Here is an 18,640-nt window from a genome sequence, read left to right as displayed (position 1 = left end):
CATATAGATGGATCAAAAATTTGGCCGGCCAAATTTTAACTGACTTATGGCAGTTCCTGCTCGACAGATCGACTTCTGTTGAACGGACTGTTGGAAACCCTTACTCAATCAGCTGGCTGCAGCCAATCAGCTACAATGCTGATCAATGTATTCAGGCAGCAGAGGAGTCCCGCTATCAGAATACAATGGAACAGCAGGGGGATTCCTACATCCACCTCACTTATATGGATGGAGGAATCCATTCATTTTGTTTTTGGTTAGCCCTCTGGCTGTTCTTAAAAAACCCTGAATCATCTATGGCCAGCCTTAGCATTAGCTTCAATTTTAATTAGCATGTATTTTTTTTTTTTTCAAGAAAACCTGTACTAAAAAAAAAACATATGCTGCTGTTGCTGATCTCTGCTTTAGGAAATGCTAGCTGCTTGGCTGTTATACTGAATCCACATCTTCAGCATTGTTTGAAGCATTAGCATAAAACAAGTATGCAGTTCAGAAGTTCTGGCCTTAACCACTTAAGCCCCGGAAGATTTTACCCCCTTCCTGACCAGGGCCTATTTTGCGATTCGGCACTGTGTGACTTTAACGGACAATTGCGCGGTCGTGCGACGCTGTACCTAAACTAATTTGACGTCCTTTTTTTCCCACAAACAGAGCTTTCTTTAGGTGGTATTTGATCACCTGTGCGATTTTTACTTTTTGCGCTATAAACAAAAAAACAGCATCAATTTTGCAAAAATAACAATATTTTTCACATTTTTTATATGAAATTCCCCCCCCCCCCCAAAAAAAAAAGTAAAAATCCAATTATTTAAAAAATCCAAAACATTTTGGGCCAATTTTATTTTTTACCATATGTTTGGTAGAAAAAAATCGCAAAAAGCGTATTTTGATTGGTTTGCGCAAAAGTTATTGCGTTTACTAACTAAGGGAAAGATTTTTGTCATTTTTGTTGTTTTTATTTTAACGCGTAATGGTGGTGATCTGCGATTTTTTTTTTGCGGGACTGCCACATTGCGGCGGACAGATCGGACCCTTGACTGACATTTTTGACACTTTTGGGGTTACCAGTGACATTTCTACAGTAATCAGTGCTATATATATGCACTGTTACTGTAAAAATGACACTGGCAGTGAAGGGGTTAACTTTTTTTGAGAGGGAGGGGTTATGTGTGTCCCTAGGGGCGTGATTCTAACTGTGATTGGCTGTGGCTTGAGGTGTAGGAACAGTGATCAACGGTTCTACATAGTAGAACCGTATGATCACTGTTTCTACACAGGGGAGAATGACAGGCGGCTGTGTTTACATTAGCCGCCTGCCTTTCTCCCTCTGCACCCGACGATCGGGGAGTGACCAGCGGACATCGGGTCCATAGGTCACACGCGCGGGGGGGTCCGTGACCACGCGGGAATGCGCCTCCGCCGGCGCGCGCTCGCTCCCTATACCCTCACAGGCTAGCGACGTAGATCTACGTCACTCTGCCTGTGAGGGGCTGACCGCCGACGTAAATAGTCGTGCGGCGGTCGGCAAGTGGTTAAAAGAGATGTATGTTTTTTTTTTTCTGAATCATACTTATCTAGGTGGATGCAGCATTTGTCCGGTGCTGCTCTATCCCCCCCCACTTGCATCTACTGGACTGCTTCCCCCGTGGAGGAGACGGAAGCAGCCGACTCAGGCTCTCAGCAGCTCACTGATAGGCTGAGCCGGGTGTCGGTCCAGGCATGTGGGCGGATCCCGACTTCACCAGACTGGCTCTGTGACGTCAGCCGACAGTGGGCCTCAACCTGCTGTCTGCTGAAAACGGGTCACAGGAGTGCAAAACGATCTGCACTCCTGTGATCCACACAGTTTAGCAGGGACTGGATAAACTTTGATCCATGTATGGGCAGACTGGTTGTACAGAAGTCAATCTACTGATCACCCTACTGGATTTTCCCTGCTCGATCAGTGTATTCTAATGGCAGTGAAGTCATCCCACTGCCAGAATACAAAGACACAGTGGGAAGGATTCCCCCATCCACTTTGAATGTGTGGATGGGGGAATCAAGTATTTTGTCGTTCAACCCACTGGTTGACATTTATGGGCTGCCTTACTGTCAGATTTTGAAGGCTTGTTTCGGGTCAGTGAAATTACAGGAGATAATGCCGCATCGCAAAATTCAGGTCACTGATTTGAATAAAGTTGGCCTATTAATATTTATGTATTTTACAACATTTTGTGTCCCTCAATCTACAAGCTAGATACTGGTGGTGTTGTCAAGGAAGTTGATCCAAGAGTGATCACATACAGGTATGGGACACGGCCAGACCCAAGGTAAAGCTACGAAGGTTGTTGCTTATGGCCTCATGCTAAAGAAAGCCCTCTTGACATGTGCTACTCATAGTTGGATAAATCTTAGACTTCTTTCCTGTAGTAGTGCAATCAGAGAAAGGCTGACAGCTCGGAAAACTTAGAGCCTGAGTCGGCCACCTTCTCTTTGCGTCATAACTGCTTCTCCAGTGCCTGGAGGAGGTCCATTAGAACTCAAGTGAAAAGGCCAAAGTCCCCCTACCATGAGCTGTTAACTGCTTCAGCAGCATAGATGCCTAAAGTCAAAAGTAGCTTGAAGCCAATCAAATGCAGGTCAGAAAGAGGTCAACTACGGGCCAAATGCACCTGTCAGTGAGCTCTAAATGATCTCAGAAGTATCTCAGACAGGTGTCAAAAGTAAGCAGCATTTAGCAATTGACAGGAACTTACCCTGCAGAAATTTTGGGTTGGTCAATGGTCAGTTACAATGGAGCTCTAAACAAAAAAAGCCATATTTACAGTCTTTTTGGGCTAGATCAGCTAAAATTCAGCTTCGGGTTCCTTTCAGTGCTGGCTGGCTAAATATCTAAAGGCCCAGGCACATGTGCTATCTACAGTGCTGTATTTTGGCCTAGGCCGACAAGGTCCAGGCCTAGGGCGGCACTTTGCAGGGGGGCAGCAAAAAAGCTGCCCCCCCTGAGATTCTATTGGCCACTGGTTGCTAGAGCCACCACCCCCCCCCCTCTGTCTCTCTCACTCACCCCCCTCCTCTCTCTCTCACTCACCCCCTCCCTCTCTCACCCCCCCTCTCTCTCACTCACCCCCTCCCTCTCTCTCACCCCCCTCTCTCTCTCTCTCTCACCCCCCTCTCTCTCACCCCCTCTCTCTCTCCCTCCCTCACCCACCCCCCTCTCTCTCTCCCACCCCTCTCGTGAGATCTCAGGGGTTCATGCTAGGACTTGTAGTCCTTCAATTTTAGAGGGAGTCACATCCGTTAAAAAGGAAGGAGTGGGGCAAATTTACTTAGGAGGGGGATGGGGGGGGCACCCATTTTAGTCTTGCCTAGGGCAGCACAAAACCAAAATACACCACTGGCTATCTGACAATTAGGATTGGCTAGAAGACAGGGTTGTGCCTCTGGAGTCTGCCCAGCAGCAGATTACTGTGTAAAGGGTATTAAGGGGATCACTTCCAATGGATAATATCCCAATTGTAGGGTGTGGGTGATAGACTTCATTGTAGTCTATGACTGCTACCTTTCTAATAAGGACAATGGGGGGTATTACCTCAGGGAACACTTGGGTGATTAGAGAGGAGCGCCAGTGTCCAGAAAAATGCCTCACTTGATGATATTTATGATTTTTTATTGAAGATGACAAGTGGAGCCAACACGTTTCCTGGGAATTGCCTCCCCCTTCTTCAGGGCTATATTTCTTGGAGAATAGTTTGACTCTGAGAGGGTTAAATATATTCGATCAGCTGTAGTATGTCGGCGTTATGGAGCAGAGACAGCAAGAAGGAAATGTTGGCGCCTAGAGCTGTCAAACATTAAAATTCTAGGCGCCAACATCTTCCTCTTGCTTTCTCTGCTCCACAAAGCCAGCATACTGCAGAGCCGCTGATCAAATATATTTAATCAGAGATCAAGTTACTAAAATAAAGAGAAGTATGTCAGGTTTAAAAGGTCATCTGTAAAGCTATAGGTACAACAGCGCAGTTAGATTTGAACACGCACTCTAACCCCCAGTACTGAAGGAAACCTGGAGCAGCATTTTCTCCAGGAAAGGAACTGCTGTATATTCAGCAATATTCTTACTACTTATTCATCAGGACTATTTTTATAGCTTTATGTTGACATCTGAATAGTGGTCCATTTTAATAGCCAGAGGCTGTGGCTATTACTGTCCCATTAACCTACCTAAATGCACTCCTGGGTTCTCCAACTGTGCCACTTCCCAATAGGACCAGGTCTCAAAAGGTGTGGGAGATGCTTTAACCACTTGCCGACCGCCGCAAGTACATATACTGCGGCGGGCAGCCCCGGCCAGGCAAAGTGACGTATGGGTACGTCACTAGCCTGTGAGCCAAAAGCGGGCAGGCACGCGCCCCCTGAGGCGCGCTCCCGCCCCGGCTCGTTCCCTAACAAGTCCGCGCGTGTGACCGGCGGACCCGATGTCCGCCGGTCACTCGCGATCGTCCGCCGTGAAGGGAGAAAGGCAGGCAGCTAATGTAAACGCCGCCTGTCATTCTTCCCTGTGTAACAGCAGTGATCTAACGGTCCTGCTATGTAGGACTGTTGATCTCTGCTGTTACATGTAAAGCCACATCCCTGCACAGTTAGAAGCATGCCCCTAGGGACACACTTAACCCCTCCTTCCCCAATAAAGTTAACCCCTTCCCTGCCAGTGTCATTTTTACAGTAACAGTGCATATGTATAGCACTGATTACTGTAGTAATGTCACTGGTACCCCCAAAAGTGTCAAAAATGTCATTTAAGGGTCTGATCTGTCCGTCGCAATGTCGCAGTCCCGCAAAACAAATCGCAGATCGCCGCCATTACTCGTTAAAAAAAAAAAAACAACAAAAATGACAAAAATCTTTCCCTCAGTTAGTAAACGCAACAACTTTTGCGCAAATCAATCAAAATACGCTTTTTGCAATTTTTTTTACCAAACATATGAAGCAGAAAACAAATTGGCCAAAAATGTTAAAAAATTTTGATTTTTAAATTTTTTTTTTGGGGGGGGGGGGATTTCATATACAAAAAATGTGAAAAATATTGTTATTTTTGCAAAATTGATGCTCTTTTTATAGAACATGATCAAAAAATCGCACAGGTGATCAAATATGACCAAAAGAAAGCTCCGTTTGTGGGAAAAAAAGGACGTCAAATTAGTTTAGGTACAGCTTCGCACGACCGCGCAATTGTCCGTTAAAGTCACTCAGTGCCGAATTGCAAAATAGGGCCTGGTCAGGAAGGGGGTAAAATCTTCCGGGGCTTAAGTGGTTAACCTACCTAAATGCACTCCTGGGTTCTCCAACTGTGTCACTTCCCAAGAGGACCAGGTCTCAGAAGGAGTGGGAGATGCTTTAACTCTGACGAAAGAGAGGGGTGGTGGTAACACCTCATAAGAGAGCTACAAAGGACTACCAGGATGACCCAAAAAACATTTTACTGTCAAGTTTCCAAAGTACAAATTTCAATGAAATATAGTGTTGTGGCAAGATACAGATTTTTTGAGGTCAGGAGTACAATTCAGGTTCATTGAATTTTGGTCTGACTATCATCTCGATTTTGAATGTGCCATTACCACCGATACAATGACGCAAACAGATATAATTATTTAGTGCTAAAACCAGAATCCTTGTTTATAAGCTCCTCTGTACAATATATGGCATAGCAGAGATTTAAAGTCTTCAACTGAAAGATAAATCAATCACTGGAAAGGTTAAGAAGGCCAGATTTTGTCAAAACCACCCGGTTTTCTCTCAACAGAACGTGGAAAGTTCACTCCTGGTTTAAGATGATTTTGGTTTAACTCAGAGTTCTTCCCGGGTGGATGTTGGTCCGTGCCATGTTGGTCTTCTTGGGAATTGTGACCTGTGTTTGAATTGCTTTGGTTCAGTTTCAGCAAACCCAACTTTTGCAAGGCCTCCTGCCTAGGAGATACCTGGTTACGAGCTGCCTGTGGAAGTTGTTTAGAAGACATTGATGTTTCTTTGGAAGACTCTTCTAACAAAGAACTGCCCGGCTGTCGGACGAATCGAGCTCGTAGCTCCTGGACGTTTACTCCTGACCTCATTATGGTGTCAAACTTCCGAAGGTGGCTTGGGTGTGAGCTGGTGGACCTTTGCCCCGTGTCTGGAGAAACAGTGATCGAGAATCCTGGACAGTCCTCAGAATAAGACTTTACAATCTTCATCTTAGATGGCGTGTGGACATGTTCTGCCTTCTCCGACAGCTTGACGCTTTCACTCAAACCTTTCAACTTTGTATTTCGATCTTGAAGGCCTGCCGTTGAATTCCTCAAGTGCTCGCCAGTTTCTGGAGAACACAAAATAAAATATTAACTTTCAGACAGTAATAATTCAACACAAATCTTAACAGCTTGGAGAGTTGACCCCTAGTAAATAGGTCTCCACAAAAAATAATTTTAAATTGCTACGGGGTCATGTTCCATTTTTACCATACTTTACATGTTTTGTAAACAAGAGTTTTGTGTAATTTTTTTTTGATTTGATCGATCCTCTGATCGCCTGTGTGCGGAGACGGAGCTGTCAGATCCCTGCTGTCCTCTATGGGGAGATCGGATGAGAACGGACCGCCTGTTTTCATCCGATCCGATCCTCCAGATGGATGGAAAATAGGGTTTCCTTCCGTCCAGATTTCATGGATAGGTTTGGATCGGATAGCGACGGGTAGCGAACAAATCCCCCAATACCCCCTCCTAGCAAAAATCACCCCAATCCCCTCTCCTAGCACAAATCCCCCAAATCCCCTCTCCTAGCGCACATCCCTTCTCCTAGCACAAATCCCTCCCAATCCTCGCTTCTAACTCAAATCCCCCTTCCTCGCACAAATCTCCCCAATACCTCCTCCTCGCACAAATCCCCCCAATGCCCTCTCCCAGCACAAACCCCCCTCCTCGTAATACCCCAACCCTCTTTCCTAGCTAAAATAACTGCTCCTAGCACAAGTCCCCTCGATCCCCTCTTAAAGCACAAATTCCCTCCAACCCCCTCTTAAAGCAAAAATTCCCCCTCCTGCACAAACTTCTCATCTCAGCACCAATGATTGTTAACCCCCTCCCCCCCTTTCATTGTGTGAAGTTCCCTTGGCCTGTGAGCTCCCCCCACCCCCAACTTTCAGGTAGGAAACCAGGTAGAGGTGCGGGTTGTGCTATGCTCTCTCACTGCTGTCAGTGGAGCCGTCTTCCATACAGCCGATGACACAGGATCGGGCTGTAAACAGTTTGATTAGCCCACCCCCCATCTCCTCCAATGATATAAGAGCAATCCTTTGTCATATGGAGGATCGCTCTGCTGACAGGAAGGGGGGAACACAGCCCACACTCCCGGCTCTCTGACCTCTGTCCTCTCCTTTGCAAACATAACCGCTCCCGGCTGCTCCCCCCTTGTCCCGACTGTGAGTGCGGAGATAAGGAGAAGGCACTCACTGGCCAAGCACTGCATCCATGAAAGGACCGGCCTTGGGGGGTACAGCTAAAATCAGCACCCCCTCTAGATCCGGCCATGTTGTCACCCTTCTGGTTGGTGTCACTCGGATGCAGTCTGCCCAGCACCCCCTTAATGACGCCACTAAACAAGGGGCACTCCTGGGTGTCTCTCCTGCCCCACTTAAATAACTTCACCGGAGTTCTATATCTTCTGCATATGAAACAGTTGGGTCCCACGTTGTGCAGATGACAGTGACACAGAGGGAACTCTATCATGAAATATTTTTAATTTTTAGGCTGCTTGCATTAGTAAGTAATTAAGTAAGTAGATAGGAAAGTATATTATATTTACTTGTTTTTAAAAGCTTTTTTTTTTTTTTTTTTCTTCTTCTTTATACATTTCTTTAGTTGCTTCCTCATACCTCCCAACTTTTTGAGATGGAAAGGAGGGACACCTATTAGCCAAAGTATGTAGGCATAGGACACGCCCCCTGCCACACCCCCTTAAAAGGAGAATTATACAAAAAAAAGGTTTGTTAATCACTGTTTGTTAACCACCGTGAACGAGCCGAGGCGGGAGAGCGCCTCCGGCGGTGCGCGCCTGCCTGCTATTGGCTCCCAGGCTAGTGACGTACCGGTACGTCACTTTGCCTGGCCGGGGCTGACCGCCGCAGTATATGTACTTGCGGCGGTCGGCAACCGGTTAAACTAAAGTTTTTTTTTTACACCCATTATTCCTTGTTTCTTACTTTTGAAATTTACCAATGAAGCAATTTAGACATTGGAAGGAAGGTTTAGCACTGGGGAACACTTTTTGAAAGATAAATAGTGCATTTTATATACAACTATATAGATCGAGTCCGCGTGATTGTCCACCGTGAAGGAAGAAATGCAGGCGGCTAATGTAAACAAGCCGCCTGTCATTCTCCCCTGTGTAAGAATGGAGATATTACGGTTCTACTATGTAGGACCGTTGATCACTGTTCCTACACCTCAAGCCACAGCCAATCACAGTTAGAATCACGCGCCTAGGGACACACATAACCCCTCCCTCTCAAAAAAGTTAACCCCTTCACTGACAGTGTAATTTTACAGTAACAGTGCATATGTATAGCACTGATTACTGTAGAAATGTCACTGGTAACCCCAAAAGTGTCAAAAATGTCAGTCAAGGGTCCGATCTGTCCGACGCAATGTCGCAGTCCCGCAAAAAAAATCGCAGATCGCCGCCATTACGCGCTAAAAAAAAAACAACAAAAATTACAAAAATCTTTCCCTTTGTTAGTAAACGCAATAACTTTTGCGCAAACCGATCAAAATACGCTATTTGCGGGTTTTTTTTACCAAACATATGGTAAAAAAAAATTGGCCCAAAATGTTAAAAAATTTTGATTTTTACTTTTTTTTGGGGGGGAATTTCATATATAAAAATGTGAAAAATATTGTTATTTTTGCAAAATTGACGCTCTTTTTTTGTTTATAGGGCATGATCAAAAAATCACACAGGTGATCAATTACCACCAAAAGAAAGCTCTGTTTGTGGGAAAAAAAGGACGTCAAATTCGTTTAGGTACAGCGTCGCACGACCGCGCAATTGTCCGTTAAAATCACGCAGTGCCGAATCGCAAAATAGGACCTGGTCAGGAAGGGGGTAAAATCTTCCAGGGCTTAAGTGGTTAATATGGCCATGGCTAGAAATGCCAGGGGGGTGTTTTTCAAAGTGGTTTTGTAACAAAATAAAGCACGCAGACATGGATGGATGGGTCAGTATGCTTTGAAACTTAAAAAAAGGATTAAATTGCGTTTTCAGTTTGTGGAGTTCAGATACAGTTAGGTTCCGCTTTGATAAATCCTGTGCTGCACGCCTCTGATTTAAAAAAAAAAAAAAGGAACATGAAGTGCAGTACACAGCTGCTGAGATAGAAGTAGATTGGAGTGTCAGGTTAATTAGCGGCTGCCCTAAAAATATTCCACAGGAGTATTCAAATTGTCAGGTAATACATAGGACATCTGCTGCTACGAGATGATTGTCTCATATTACTGAGGACCAAAGTGTATGGAGAGGATTAGACCTGGAGAAACATTTGTGTGAGCCAGGCTCTGTTCTGATGAAGGGTGGCTTGCACCACAATGCAAAACCTGCTTGTTAAATAGTTTACTTTCCTTTTTACAGCGATTCAGTCACGGTAAAGCCATACTGCTGCTTTTTAAATGGACATCTTGGTGTTGAATTGCATTGACTGTTCTGGTGAAATGCTGCCCTTGGAGTAGGGCAGGGGTGTCAAACTCAATTTCATTGCGGGCCGCATCTGCTTTATGGTTGCCTTCAAAGGGCTGGTTGTATTTGTAAGACTATATAAATGTACAATAGCGTTTAAACATTTGGGCTTACTTAGAAATGTCCTTATTTTTTAAAGAAAAGCACAGTTTTTTTTCAATGAAGAGAACATTAAATTAATCAGAAATACAGTCTAGCCATTGTTTATGTGGTAAATGGCTATTCTAGCTGGAAGCAGCTGATTTTTAATGGAGTATCTACATAGGTGTACAGAGGCCCATTTCCAGCAACCATCACTCCTGTGTTCTAATGGTACTTTAAGTAGAGTTCCACCCTCAGAAACGTTTTTTCCAATAAAAAATACCCCCGGGACAGTCAGGGCTAGTGCATTTCAGAATGGATAGCCTCTGAACTGTCCCAGGTTGCACTTACTTTTTAGAAGAAATACTTACCTTGAAAATGTCTTGTCCAGCGCCGCCATCTCAGGTGGTGGGCAGCTGAAGCCAGGGCGTCCTCTTCGGCGTCCTCTTCGGTCCCAGAATGCCCTGCACCGGCCCCGCTCGTCAGTTCTGGGGCAGGCGCATCATCCCTGCACAGCTTCTGGGCATGCCCACGGGCCTTGTGTTTGACACATGTGGAGTAGGGTCTTACCATGGTCACTGTTTGCATTTTCATCCTCATCCTGGTCCAGTGAATCAATGGTTTCTAGTAAATACTGCAGGCACTCCTTTTCTTCGTCTGTAAGGCGAGACAGGAAGTCTTCCCCCTTGTGAACAGGAAGATCAAAGGGTCAGCCAATTGTACCAACATTAGAGACTAGTATAAGGTTAATTATATATAAGATAAAAACCAAAATATCCCCGGCATTCAGACTATTAATCAAACAACAGAAAAGCAAAATTTGTCTTTGTGAGCAGGCCAGCAGTGGTAAAATGCGTCCAGGAAGGTTGTTTTGGGTAAAGACATTAATGTATGCAGTTTTCATCTTTTGACAATTATACAGGTGCATCTCAAAAATCAGTAATTCAATTCAATAAGTGAAACTCATATTGTATAGATTCATCACACACAGATTTTTTTTATTTCAAGCATTTCTTTTTCATTTTGATGATTATGGCTTACAGCTAGTGAAAACCTGAAATTCAGTATCCCAGAAAATTTGAGAAATTACATAAGACCAATGAAAAAAAAAAGACATTTTTTTTTAATACAGAAATGTTGACCTACTGAAAAGTCTGTCCATGTACAGTATAGTATGCACTAATACTTGGTCGGGGCTCCTTTTGCATGAATTACTGCATCGATGCGGCGTGGCATGGAGGCGATCAGGCACTGCTGAGGTGGTATGGAAGCCCAGGTTGCTTTGATAGTGGCCTTCAGCTTGTTTGCATTCTATTGGGGACAATACCGCACAGATTCTCTTATGGGCTTAAGTCAGGCGAGTCTGCTGTCCAATGAAGCACAGTGATATCATGATCATTAAACCAGGTATTGGTACTTTTGGCAGTGTGGGCGGTGCCAAGTCCTGCTGGAAAATTAAATCAGCATCTCCATAAAGCTGGTCAGCAGAGGGAAGCATGAAGTGCTCTAGAATTTCCTCCTAGAGGGCTGCGCTGACTTTGGACTTGATAAAACACAGTGGACCAACACCAGCAGATGACACGGCTCTCCAAATCATCGCTGACTGTGGAAACTTCACACTGGACCTCATGCAACTTGGATTTTGTGCCTCTTCACTCTTTCTCCAGACTTTGGGACCTTAATTTTCAAATGAAATGCAAAATTTACTTACAAAAAAGGACTTTGGACCCCTGAGCAACTGTCTAGTCCTTTTTCTCCTTAGCCCAGGTAAGACGCTTCTGACGTGGTCTCAGGTTCAGGAGTGCCTTGACACAAGGAATGCGACAGTTGTAGCCCATGTCCTAGATATGTCTGTATGTGGTGGCTCTTGAAGCACTGACACCAGCCATAGATCACTGCTTGTGAATCTCCCCCTAATTCTTAAATGGCATTTGCTTCACAATGCTCTCAAGGTTGTGGGTAACCCTGTTGCTTGTGCACCTTTTTCTACCACACTTTTTCCTTACACTCAACTTTCCATTAATGTGCTTGGATACAGCACTCTGTGAACAGCCATCTTCTTTAGCAATGACCTTTTGTGACTTACTCTCCTTGTAGAGGGTGTCAATGATGGTCTTCTGGACAACTGTGAAGTCAGCAGTCTTCCCCATGACTGTGTAACCTACTGAACCAGATTAAGACCATTTAAAGACAGGTGTTTTGAGTTAATTAGCTGATTAGAGTGTGACACCATGTGTCTACAATATTGAATTTTCACAATATTCTATTTTTCTGAAATACTTAGTTTTGGGTTTTTACTAGTTGTAAGCCATAGTCATCAACATTAAAAGAAAGAAATGCTTGAAATATATCAAATATATAAAATACAGTATCTCACAAAAGTGAGTACACCCCTCACATTTGTGTAAATATTTTATTATATCTTTTCATGTGACAACACTGAAGAAATGACACTTTGCTACAATGTAAAGTAGTGAGTGTACAGCTTGTATAACAGTGTAAATTTGGTGTCCCCTCAAAATAACCCAACACACAGCCATTAATGTCTAAACTGTTGGCAACAAAAGTGAGTACGCCCCTAACTGCAAATGCCCAAATTGGGCCCAATTAGCTATTTTCCCTCCCCAGAGTCATGTGACTCGTTAAGTGTTACAAGGTCTCCCCTCTGGAGAGCAGGTGTGTTAAATTTGATGTTATCGCTCTCACTGTCTCATATTGGTCATTGGTGTTGTCACATGAAAAGATAGAATAAAATATTTACAAAAATGTGAGGGGTGTACTCACTTCTGTAAGATACTGTATATGAGTTTCGCTTTTTTAATTGAATTACTGAAATAATTTTTTGAGATGCACCTGTAGAAGGAAGAGTTTTGGAGTTCAGCTTATATTTACTTTTGACTGGTAGGGGAGACGGGGCTGTGGCAGCCAGCATCAGGGGTGTCTGTGTGGGTTGAAAGGAGTAAGGGTTCTTTCACACGGGCGGTCCGTATGCCCGTATATCACCCCATCCGTTTGCGGATGATATATACGGACATAATGAATGTCTATGGGATTGCGGATGTCAGCGGATGACGATCCGCTGACATCCGATTTGCGTCCTTTAAGTTCTGTTCCGTTTTTTGGAACGAAACAGAACCCTATTTTTCTTCCGTTTAAAAAACGGAAAGGATGCAAAAATCGGATGTCAGCGGTGTCATCCGCTGACATCCGCAATCCCATAGACATACATTATGTCCGTATATCATCTGCAAACGGATGGGATGATATGCGGACATACGGACCGGATGACAGAAGTGTCATCCGTGTCCGTTAAAAAAAAAAAAAAAAAAAAGTGCTGGAACGGGCCAAAATATGGTCCGCCCCGTGTGAAAGGAGCCTTAGTCTGGCCATACATGATCCAATTTTCTTACAATTTTCTGTCCAATTTTCTTGAAATTTACCTTCAAGTATGTAGTACAAAGGCCTGCCTAATTAGATACAAGTGAATGTGTTGTTTAGCTTTGACCTCACATTATGTGGTTTGTGGTAGATCTACCAGAAAATTGTACAACAAAAGTTGAACATGTATGGCCAGCCTAAGTCTGCAGTGAAGCCACAGGTTTGGGTATGTTCCTAGAAATAGTATCAGTTTTTATTAGTATTTAAAAAAGCACACTCATGTGGTAAATGGAAAAGACATGCATATCAAAGGTCAGTAAAAACAACTCCAGAGATAAAGCTGCAGTCACTTGCTTGATGATGTCACACATTATGCCAGGCTCCAGCCTATGCTCTTTGTCATAGGATGAGATTGTAAGGGGCATCCTATGATGAAATGCGTAGGGTGGAGTCAGACATGAGGGACGTCATCACACAATCAACCGCAACCGCAACTCAAATTATTTTTTCTGAGTTTTGAAATGCATATCTTTCCCATTTATGCAGACTTGTATAAAGTACTCGAAATTTCTACTTGAGTAAAAGTACAAGTGCTCAATCAAAAAATTACTTGAGTAGAAGTGGAAGTGCTCGCAGAAAAAGTTACTTAAGTAGAAGTACTAAAGTATTCAACATTTTTTTTACTTAAGTATTGCAAGTAGTTTTTTCAAAAAATTTGCTACTTAAGTACTAAAAGTAAAAAGTACCAGTAGTTTTGAAAAAAAAATTCTACTCAAGTACTGAAAGTAGAAGTACAAGTACTGTGTTATGTAGTTATTAAAGAAATAAGTCAAAAGTTTGAACATCATATTGTTTTTATTATTTCAAATGATTTATTCAAATGATTAACCTGTGTTTGTTAGTAGTTTCTTGATGCACTTTAAGCGCTGTAGCACCATTTATTTGTTTGTTTCATATTTTCTTTTTATTGGAAAGATTTGGTATAGCAGCTTTTATTATACACAGCCTTTATTTTCGTATGCGCAGATTTACAAATGACATTATACACATTTTTTTGAGCTTTATGCAACCTGCCATCTACTGTTCTGGCAGTGGTAATTTTTTTTAAAGTAACGAGTAACTATGCAGCACAAAAAAAAAATACTTGAGTAGAAGTATCGAAATCATCGAAAAAATGTAGTGAAGTAAAAGTAGAAGTAGGAGAAAAAAATTCTACTCTAGGAAAGTACAGATACCGCATTTCGGTACTTAAGTACAGTACTTAAGTAGTTCTACTTCGTTACTATACATCTCTGCATTTATGCGAGTGTGCAATTTTACATTTTAATAAAACTGATCCTTTTACTGCTTCACTGTGAGGCTGTTTTTATTCAGTATTGCCGATGAGCTGGATACTTGCCTGGGAACAGAGACGCAATATTGCCTGGTAATTGTTTACATAGAGCTCCATTTGACCACTCAGTCTTTGGGGGACAGATATATTTTGTAAGCAGGTTGTGTTGCTTGTCCTGTCCTCAGGGTTGTGGAAATCTGGTTCGGAAATGGAGTTGTGGAAATCTCTGGCAAACTCCCTCCATCTATGCAGTTGGTCCCCTAAAACCTCTTTTTTAAGACCTTCCAGGCCTGTCGCATTATGATGTAATGGGATTCCCCACCCTGCACAGCCAAGCACACCGAACTTCCCCAGGCACTTAGTTGGAGAACAGTCCAGTACTTTTTTTTTTTTTTATTGAGGGTAATACCTTGGATAGGGATTGGAGATTATGGGATGCCCATTTGACTTCAGAACAACTTCAGGGACAATATATATACAGTCTCTATATACACTCCACTTCTCCCTCCAGCACTCGCTTGCAGAACCCAGATGGCACACTGTACAGAGCTGACAAATCAGATTAAAGAAAAAGCCTGTTATAGGCAGGAATCCGAGGCCCCTTGGTTGTGTGGCAAAATTTCAGTGTCCAGCTCACATTCCCCCTGTGGCTTCTGATCCCAGAACCACCTCTTAAGGCACTGCCAACCAGGGGAGGACTGGGAAGGGGGGCAGGGTGGCAATCGCCCCCCGGGCTGCTCTGATGCCAGGTAAAAAGGCCACCCTCGGGGCTGGATTAATGTAGGGGCCAGACACTGTATACAGTTGCTGGTGGCCGCTACACAATATTATATTTGCAGAGCTGCAGCGGAGCGGTATGAGTGTGGAGAGTCGCTCCTGCACCTGGCTGGCACAATACTAACACATTCACTTCCCTGTCAGGCAGAGTGATCTCCGCCCGACAGGAGCTTCCTAGGCACCGCCTGGCGTGATGTCATGTATTTCTGTTAAACCTCCTTTGTTGCTATTAACATTAAATTATGTTACCACATTGCATCATGTTTGTCTTGCTTCATAACATCAATATCCGTTATAAAACCAGGTGGGCATGGATAGTGAGCTGATTCGATGGTTCAACGGGCCACTTGACTGGACTTGCCCCCCAGGCCTAAGGCTGTCAGCCCTCCTCTGCTGCCAACCCGCCTGGCTGCAGCTGCCTCTTTCACTAGCCCTCCGGGCAAAATTCTTCCCACAGTCCACTAGACTGACACTAATCAGCCCACCTGTCTGACCATCTGATTCTCAGATCTCCCGGACGTTCTGACTCGTTCCTGCTGTCTTCTCCTTACTCCCGTGCCTCCAGGAAAGGCTTCCTCCAGGTGTTTTGGGGGGATCCTTCAAGCACCTGAGCCCCTGGCTCGAAAGCTCCCCCCCCCCCACAGATTAGGGGGCGCCCTCAAGGGCCACCCGCAGCCTCCTCAGCACTCCATCTCCATCTTCCACCCGACTGCCCCTGCTGGCATGACTCATGTCTACTTATGAGGTGGCCTGCCCCCTTCCAGACCCTTTTTGATGGGGATTGGTCGAGGACCTCAGATATGCATGACATCCCTTCCTTACTCCCTCCCTCTAGTTCTGGAAATTTCTACCAACTTCCAGACCAGGGGGAAGTGCCAGAGAAAGCTGCCAGATGAGTCATCCAACCTCCCTTCAGTCACTAAACCCTGACCCAGATATACAATCCAGGCTTGGCCAAGCCAATAGGCCAACTCCAACAACCTATTTACACTAGCACACTAGCTAGACACAGGAGTGTCAAACTGGTGGCCCTCCAGCTGTTGCGGAACTACAAGTATCTGTCAGCCTTGCAATGCCTCATGGGACTTGTAGTTTCGCAATAGCTGGAGGGCAAGCATTTTGACACCTGTGAGCGGATGCTACAATGACATCATCAAGTAAAATGCAGGGCAATGGTCCTGAATTGTACTTGAGAGCGTCAAGGGACTACCCACAAGCAAGAGTGGTCGAGAGCGCTCTAGCTTTCTGAAAGAAGGAGTAAGGTAAGCATTACAGCTTATTCCTCCTTCCCTAGAATTATTGAGGGTAGTTCCTGTAGTTGCGCCAGTGCAGAGGCAGGCTCATAGCCTTGAACGCACACTGGCTGCTATCAGGGTGGCACACCTACCCCTGCACACCTGTCAAATTTGGACGTGCGGTTGTGTCCTTACATCCACTGCATCTGTATTCTCTTACATAGGCTGCCTGCATGCAGCCCTAGGCGGCTCCAAACGCATATGCAAAATGTCTCATTCATGCTGTACAGGCCTCAGCACCCATGTAAAATAAGCCCATTTCATTCTGGCAAACAGTTGTACCTCATAGCTGTGGCAATGGTGGACCATGCCTGAGAAATGTGTTTCAAGACAGACTCTTGTACCCTCAACCAGGGAGCATGTGCCAAGGTGACCCATCTAGAACAAAAAAGCCTACAGAATACTTTATAAAGTCGGTCACCTCTAGGCTGGTGTCATCTTCCTGCACCTTCTCCTCTCCTCCATCCATCATGGTACCTTTCCGGGAGAAGATTTCAGAGACTTCACCGGCCTGGACTCTCTCTGCTCCTCTGTCACTGTGCAGCAGGCACACCTGCAACATACAAAGCACTTAGACAACAAAATCCTCCTTTTATTAGCATTATTGCACGCACATTACAGAGGACAATGGCACATTCAAATTTCCTTTATTGCTGTTTTGTTTCATAATACTGCCCATGTTTATAGTGGATGCGTCATACTCTGCTCTGTGCACACACAATATGAGCCAGGCACCCTACGTGGAGTCTCACGTTGTGTTTGTGTTGCCTATTGTCACAGTAGACTTCTCTTCTGACTCCAATGATTTAAGCAACACATACAAAAATTAAGCGGCCAGTGTGGGGCTCTTTTAGAAAACCAAGTATGCATTGCCATTACTGCATCAAGGAAGCACCCTGCAATACGTGTTTATTTATCAAAATATTTAATGGTTAAATTATACATACTAATAATATGAGCCGGGTTCACACTGACGCGATCCGACTTTGGAGGGCGACCTGTGAAGTCGCGTGCACCAATGTGCACCGCGACTTGGGTGCGACTTGCAGGGACTTCACATAATGGAAGTCTATGCAAGTCGCTCCCAGGTCGCCCCAAAGTAGTACAGGACCCTTTTTCTAAGTCGGAGCGACTTGTGTCGCTCCTATTAGAACGGCTCCTGTACTACTCAATGGACCGCGACCGACCGCGACTTGTCAGGCTGACAAGTCGCCTGACAAGTCGCGCTAATCTGTATGATAATTGAAGGGAATTAAATAAAACTAACCAAAAGCTGCTATAATTTCACTTTTGCAGTGTAAAGTTTTTCGGGTTTTTAAGATGTACCTCTATCACAGGAGAACTAGCTGTACTTCAATTAGCTCTTCATGCAGTGTTTTTAATAATCAGTGAATTGACTGCATACAGTAATGTCTCCAACCCATAACCAACCTTCCTTGACACGCTCCAAGGAACCTTGTGAGCAAACCAGGAGTTGTGAAACGCATCAAGGAAGGTTGGTTTTGGATTGGAGACATCACTGTATGCTGTCAATTCACTGAATATTAGGAAACACTACATTGGAGTGCGGCGACTGACGGTGATGGCCGGCTCCCAGGTTGTCCATATGACGGAGGGGCCAGTTTTGAGCAGAGCCATGGGTGAGTGTATGTGTGTGTGTTTCTATAATAGAAACTAGTCACAGATATTAGCACCCAGGCATGGTTTAGGCTTCTGCAAAATTATAAAGTTTAGACACTGGAGAAGGTACCAGGAAGGCTACTAAAACTCTTGTCCACTGTGCGAGTCAAGTGCTGTACTTTCTTTCCATTCTCTGCTCTATGTCCAGTTGTCATATTTTGCCCATAGCAAATTAGACAAAGCTGATGCAAATATCACCTACTGGATAGCTCAGGAGACCAAAATGACAAATTAGACCTATCAATTTCCATCCTAAACCAGCAAAACCTACCAAGGAGCTTCAAGGCTGGGTGGACAGAGCTGATGCAAGCATCACCTATTGAAAAGGTCAGGAGATGACCAAAATGACACA

The 18,640-nt window shown here is 44.3% G+C and overlaps 1 protein-coding gene across 1 annotated transcript; it reads right to left on the bottom strand.

Annotated features, from left to right (window-relative positions):
* Window positions 1-5,508: 5,508 nt before the first annotated feature.
* On the bottom strand, window positions 5,509-17,180 carry LOC309561455 (uncharacterized protein). Its single transcript, XM_082265389.1, has 3 exons — window positions 17,030-17,180; window positions 10,396-10,510; window positions 5,509-6,334 (listed from the first exon to the last, which is right to left on the bottom strand). The coding sequence occupies exons 1-3, from the start codon at window positions 17,168-17,170 to the stop codon at window positions 5,739-5,741; spliced, it is 852 nt and encodes a 283-aa protein (XP_082121515.1). The 5' UTR covers window positions 17,171-17,180; the 3' UTR covers window positions 5,509-5,738.
* Window positions 17,181-18,640: the final 1,460 nt, after the last annotated feature.

The sequence above is a fragment of the Pelophylax lessonae genome, assembly GCF_965119305.1.
Source record: "Pelophylax lessonae genome assembly, chromosome: 8".
In the NCBI taxonomy this organism is placed as follows: Eukaryota; Metazoa; Chordata; class Amphibia; order Anura; family Ranidae; genus Pelophylax; species Pelophylax lessonae.
This window is presented reverse-complemented; position numbering and strand designations above follow the sequence as displayed.

Bases quoted from the DNA above. Each gene is read 5' to 3' on its own strand.
- LOC309561455 (XM_082265389.1), bottom strand. From the start codon at position 17,170: ATGTTGCAGGTGTGCCTGCTGCACAGTGACAGAGGAGCAGAGAGAGTC. The intron at 10,511-17,029 runs GTGACCGACTTT...CCTGTTCACAAG, and splicing joins AAGATGACACCAGCCTAGAG to GGGGAAGACTTCCTGTCTCG. The intron at 6,335-10,395 runs GTAAGACCCTAC...TGTGTTCTCCAG, and splicing joins AAATGCAAACAGTGACCATG to AAACTGGCGAGCACTTGAGG.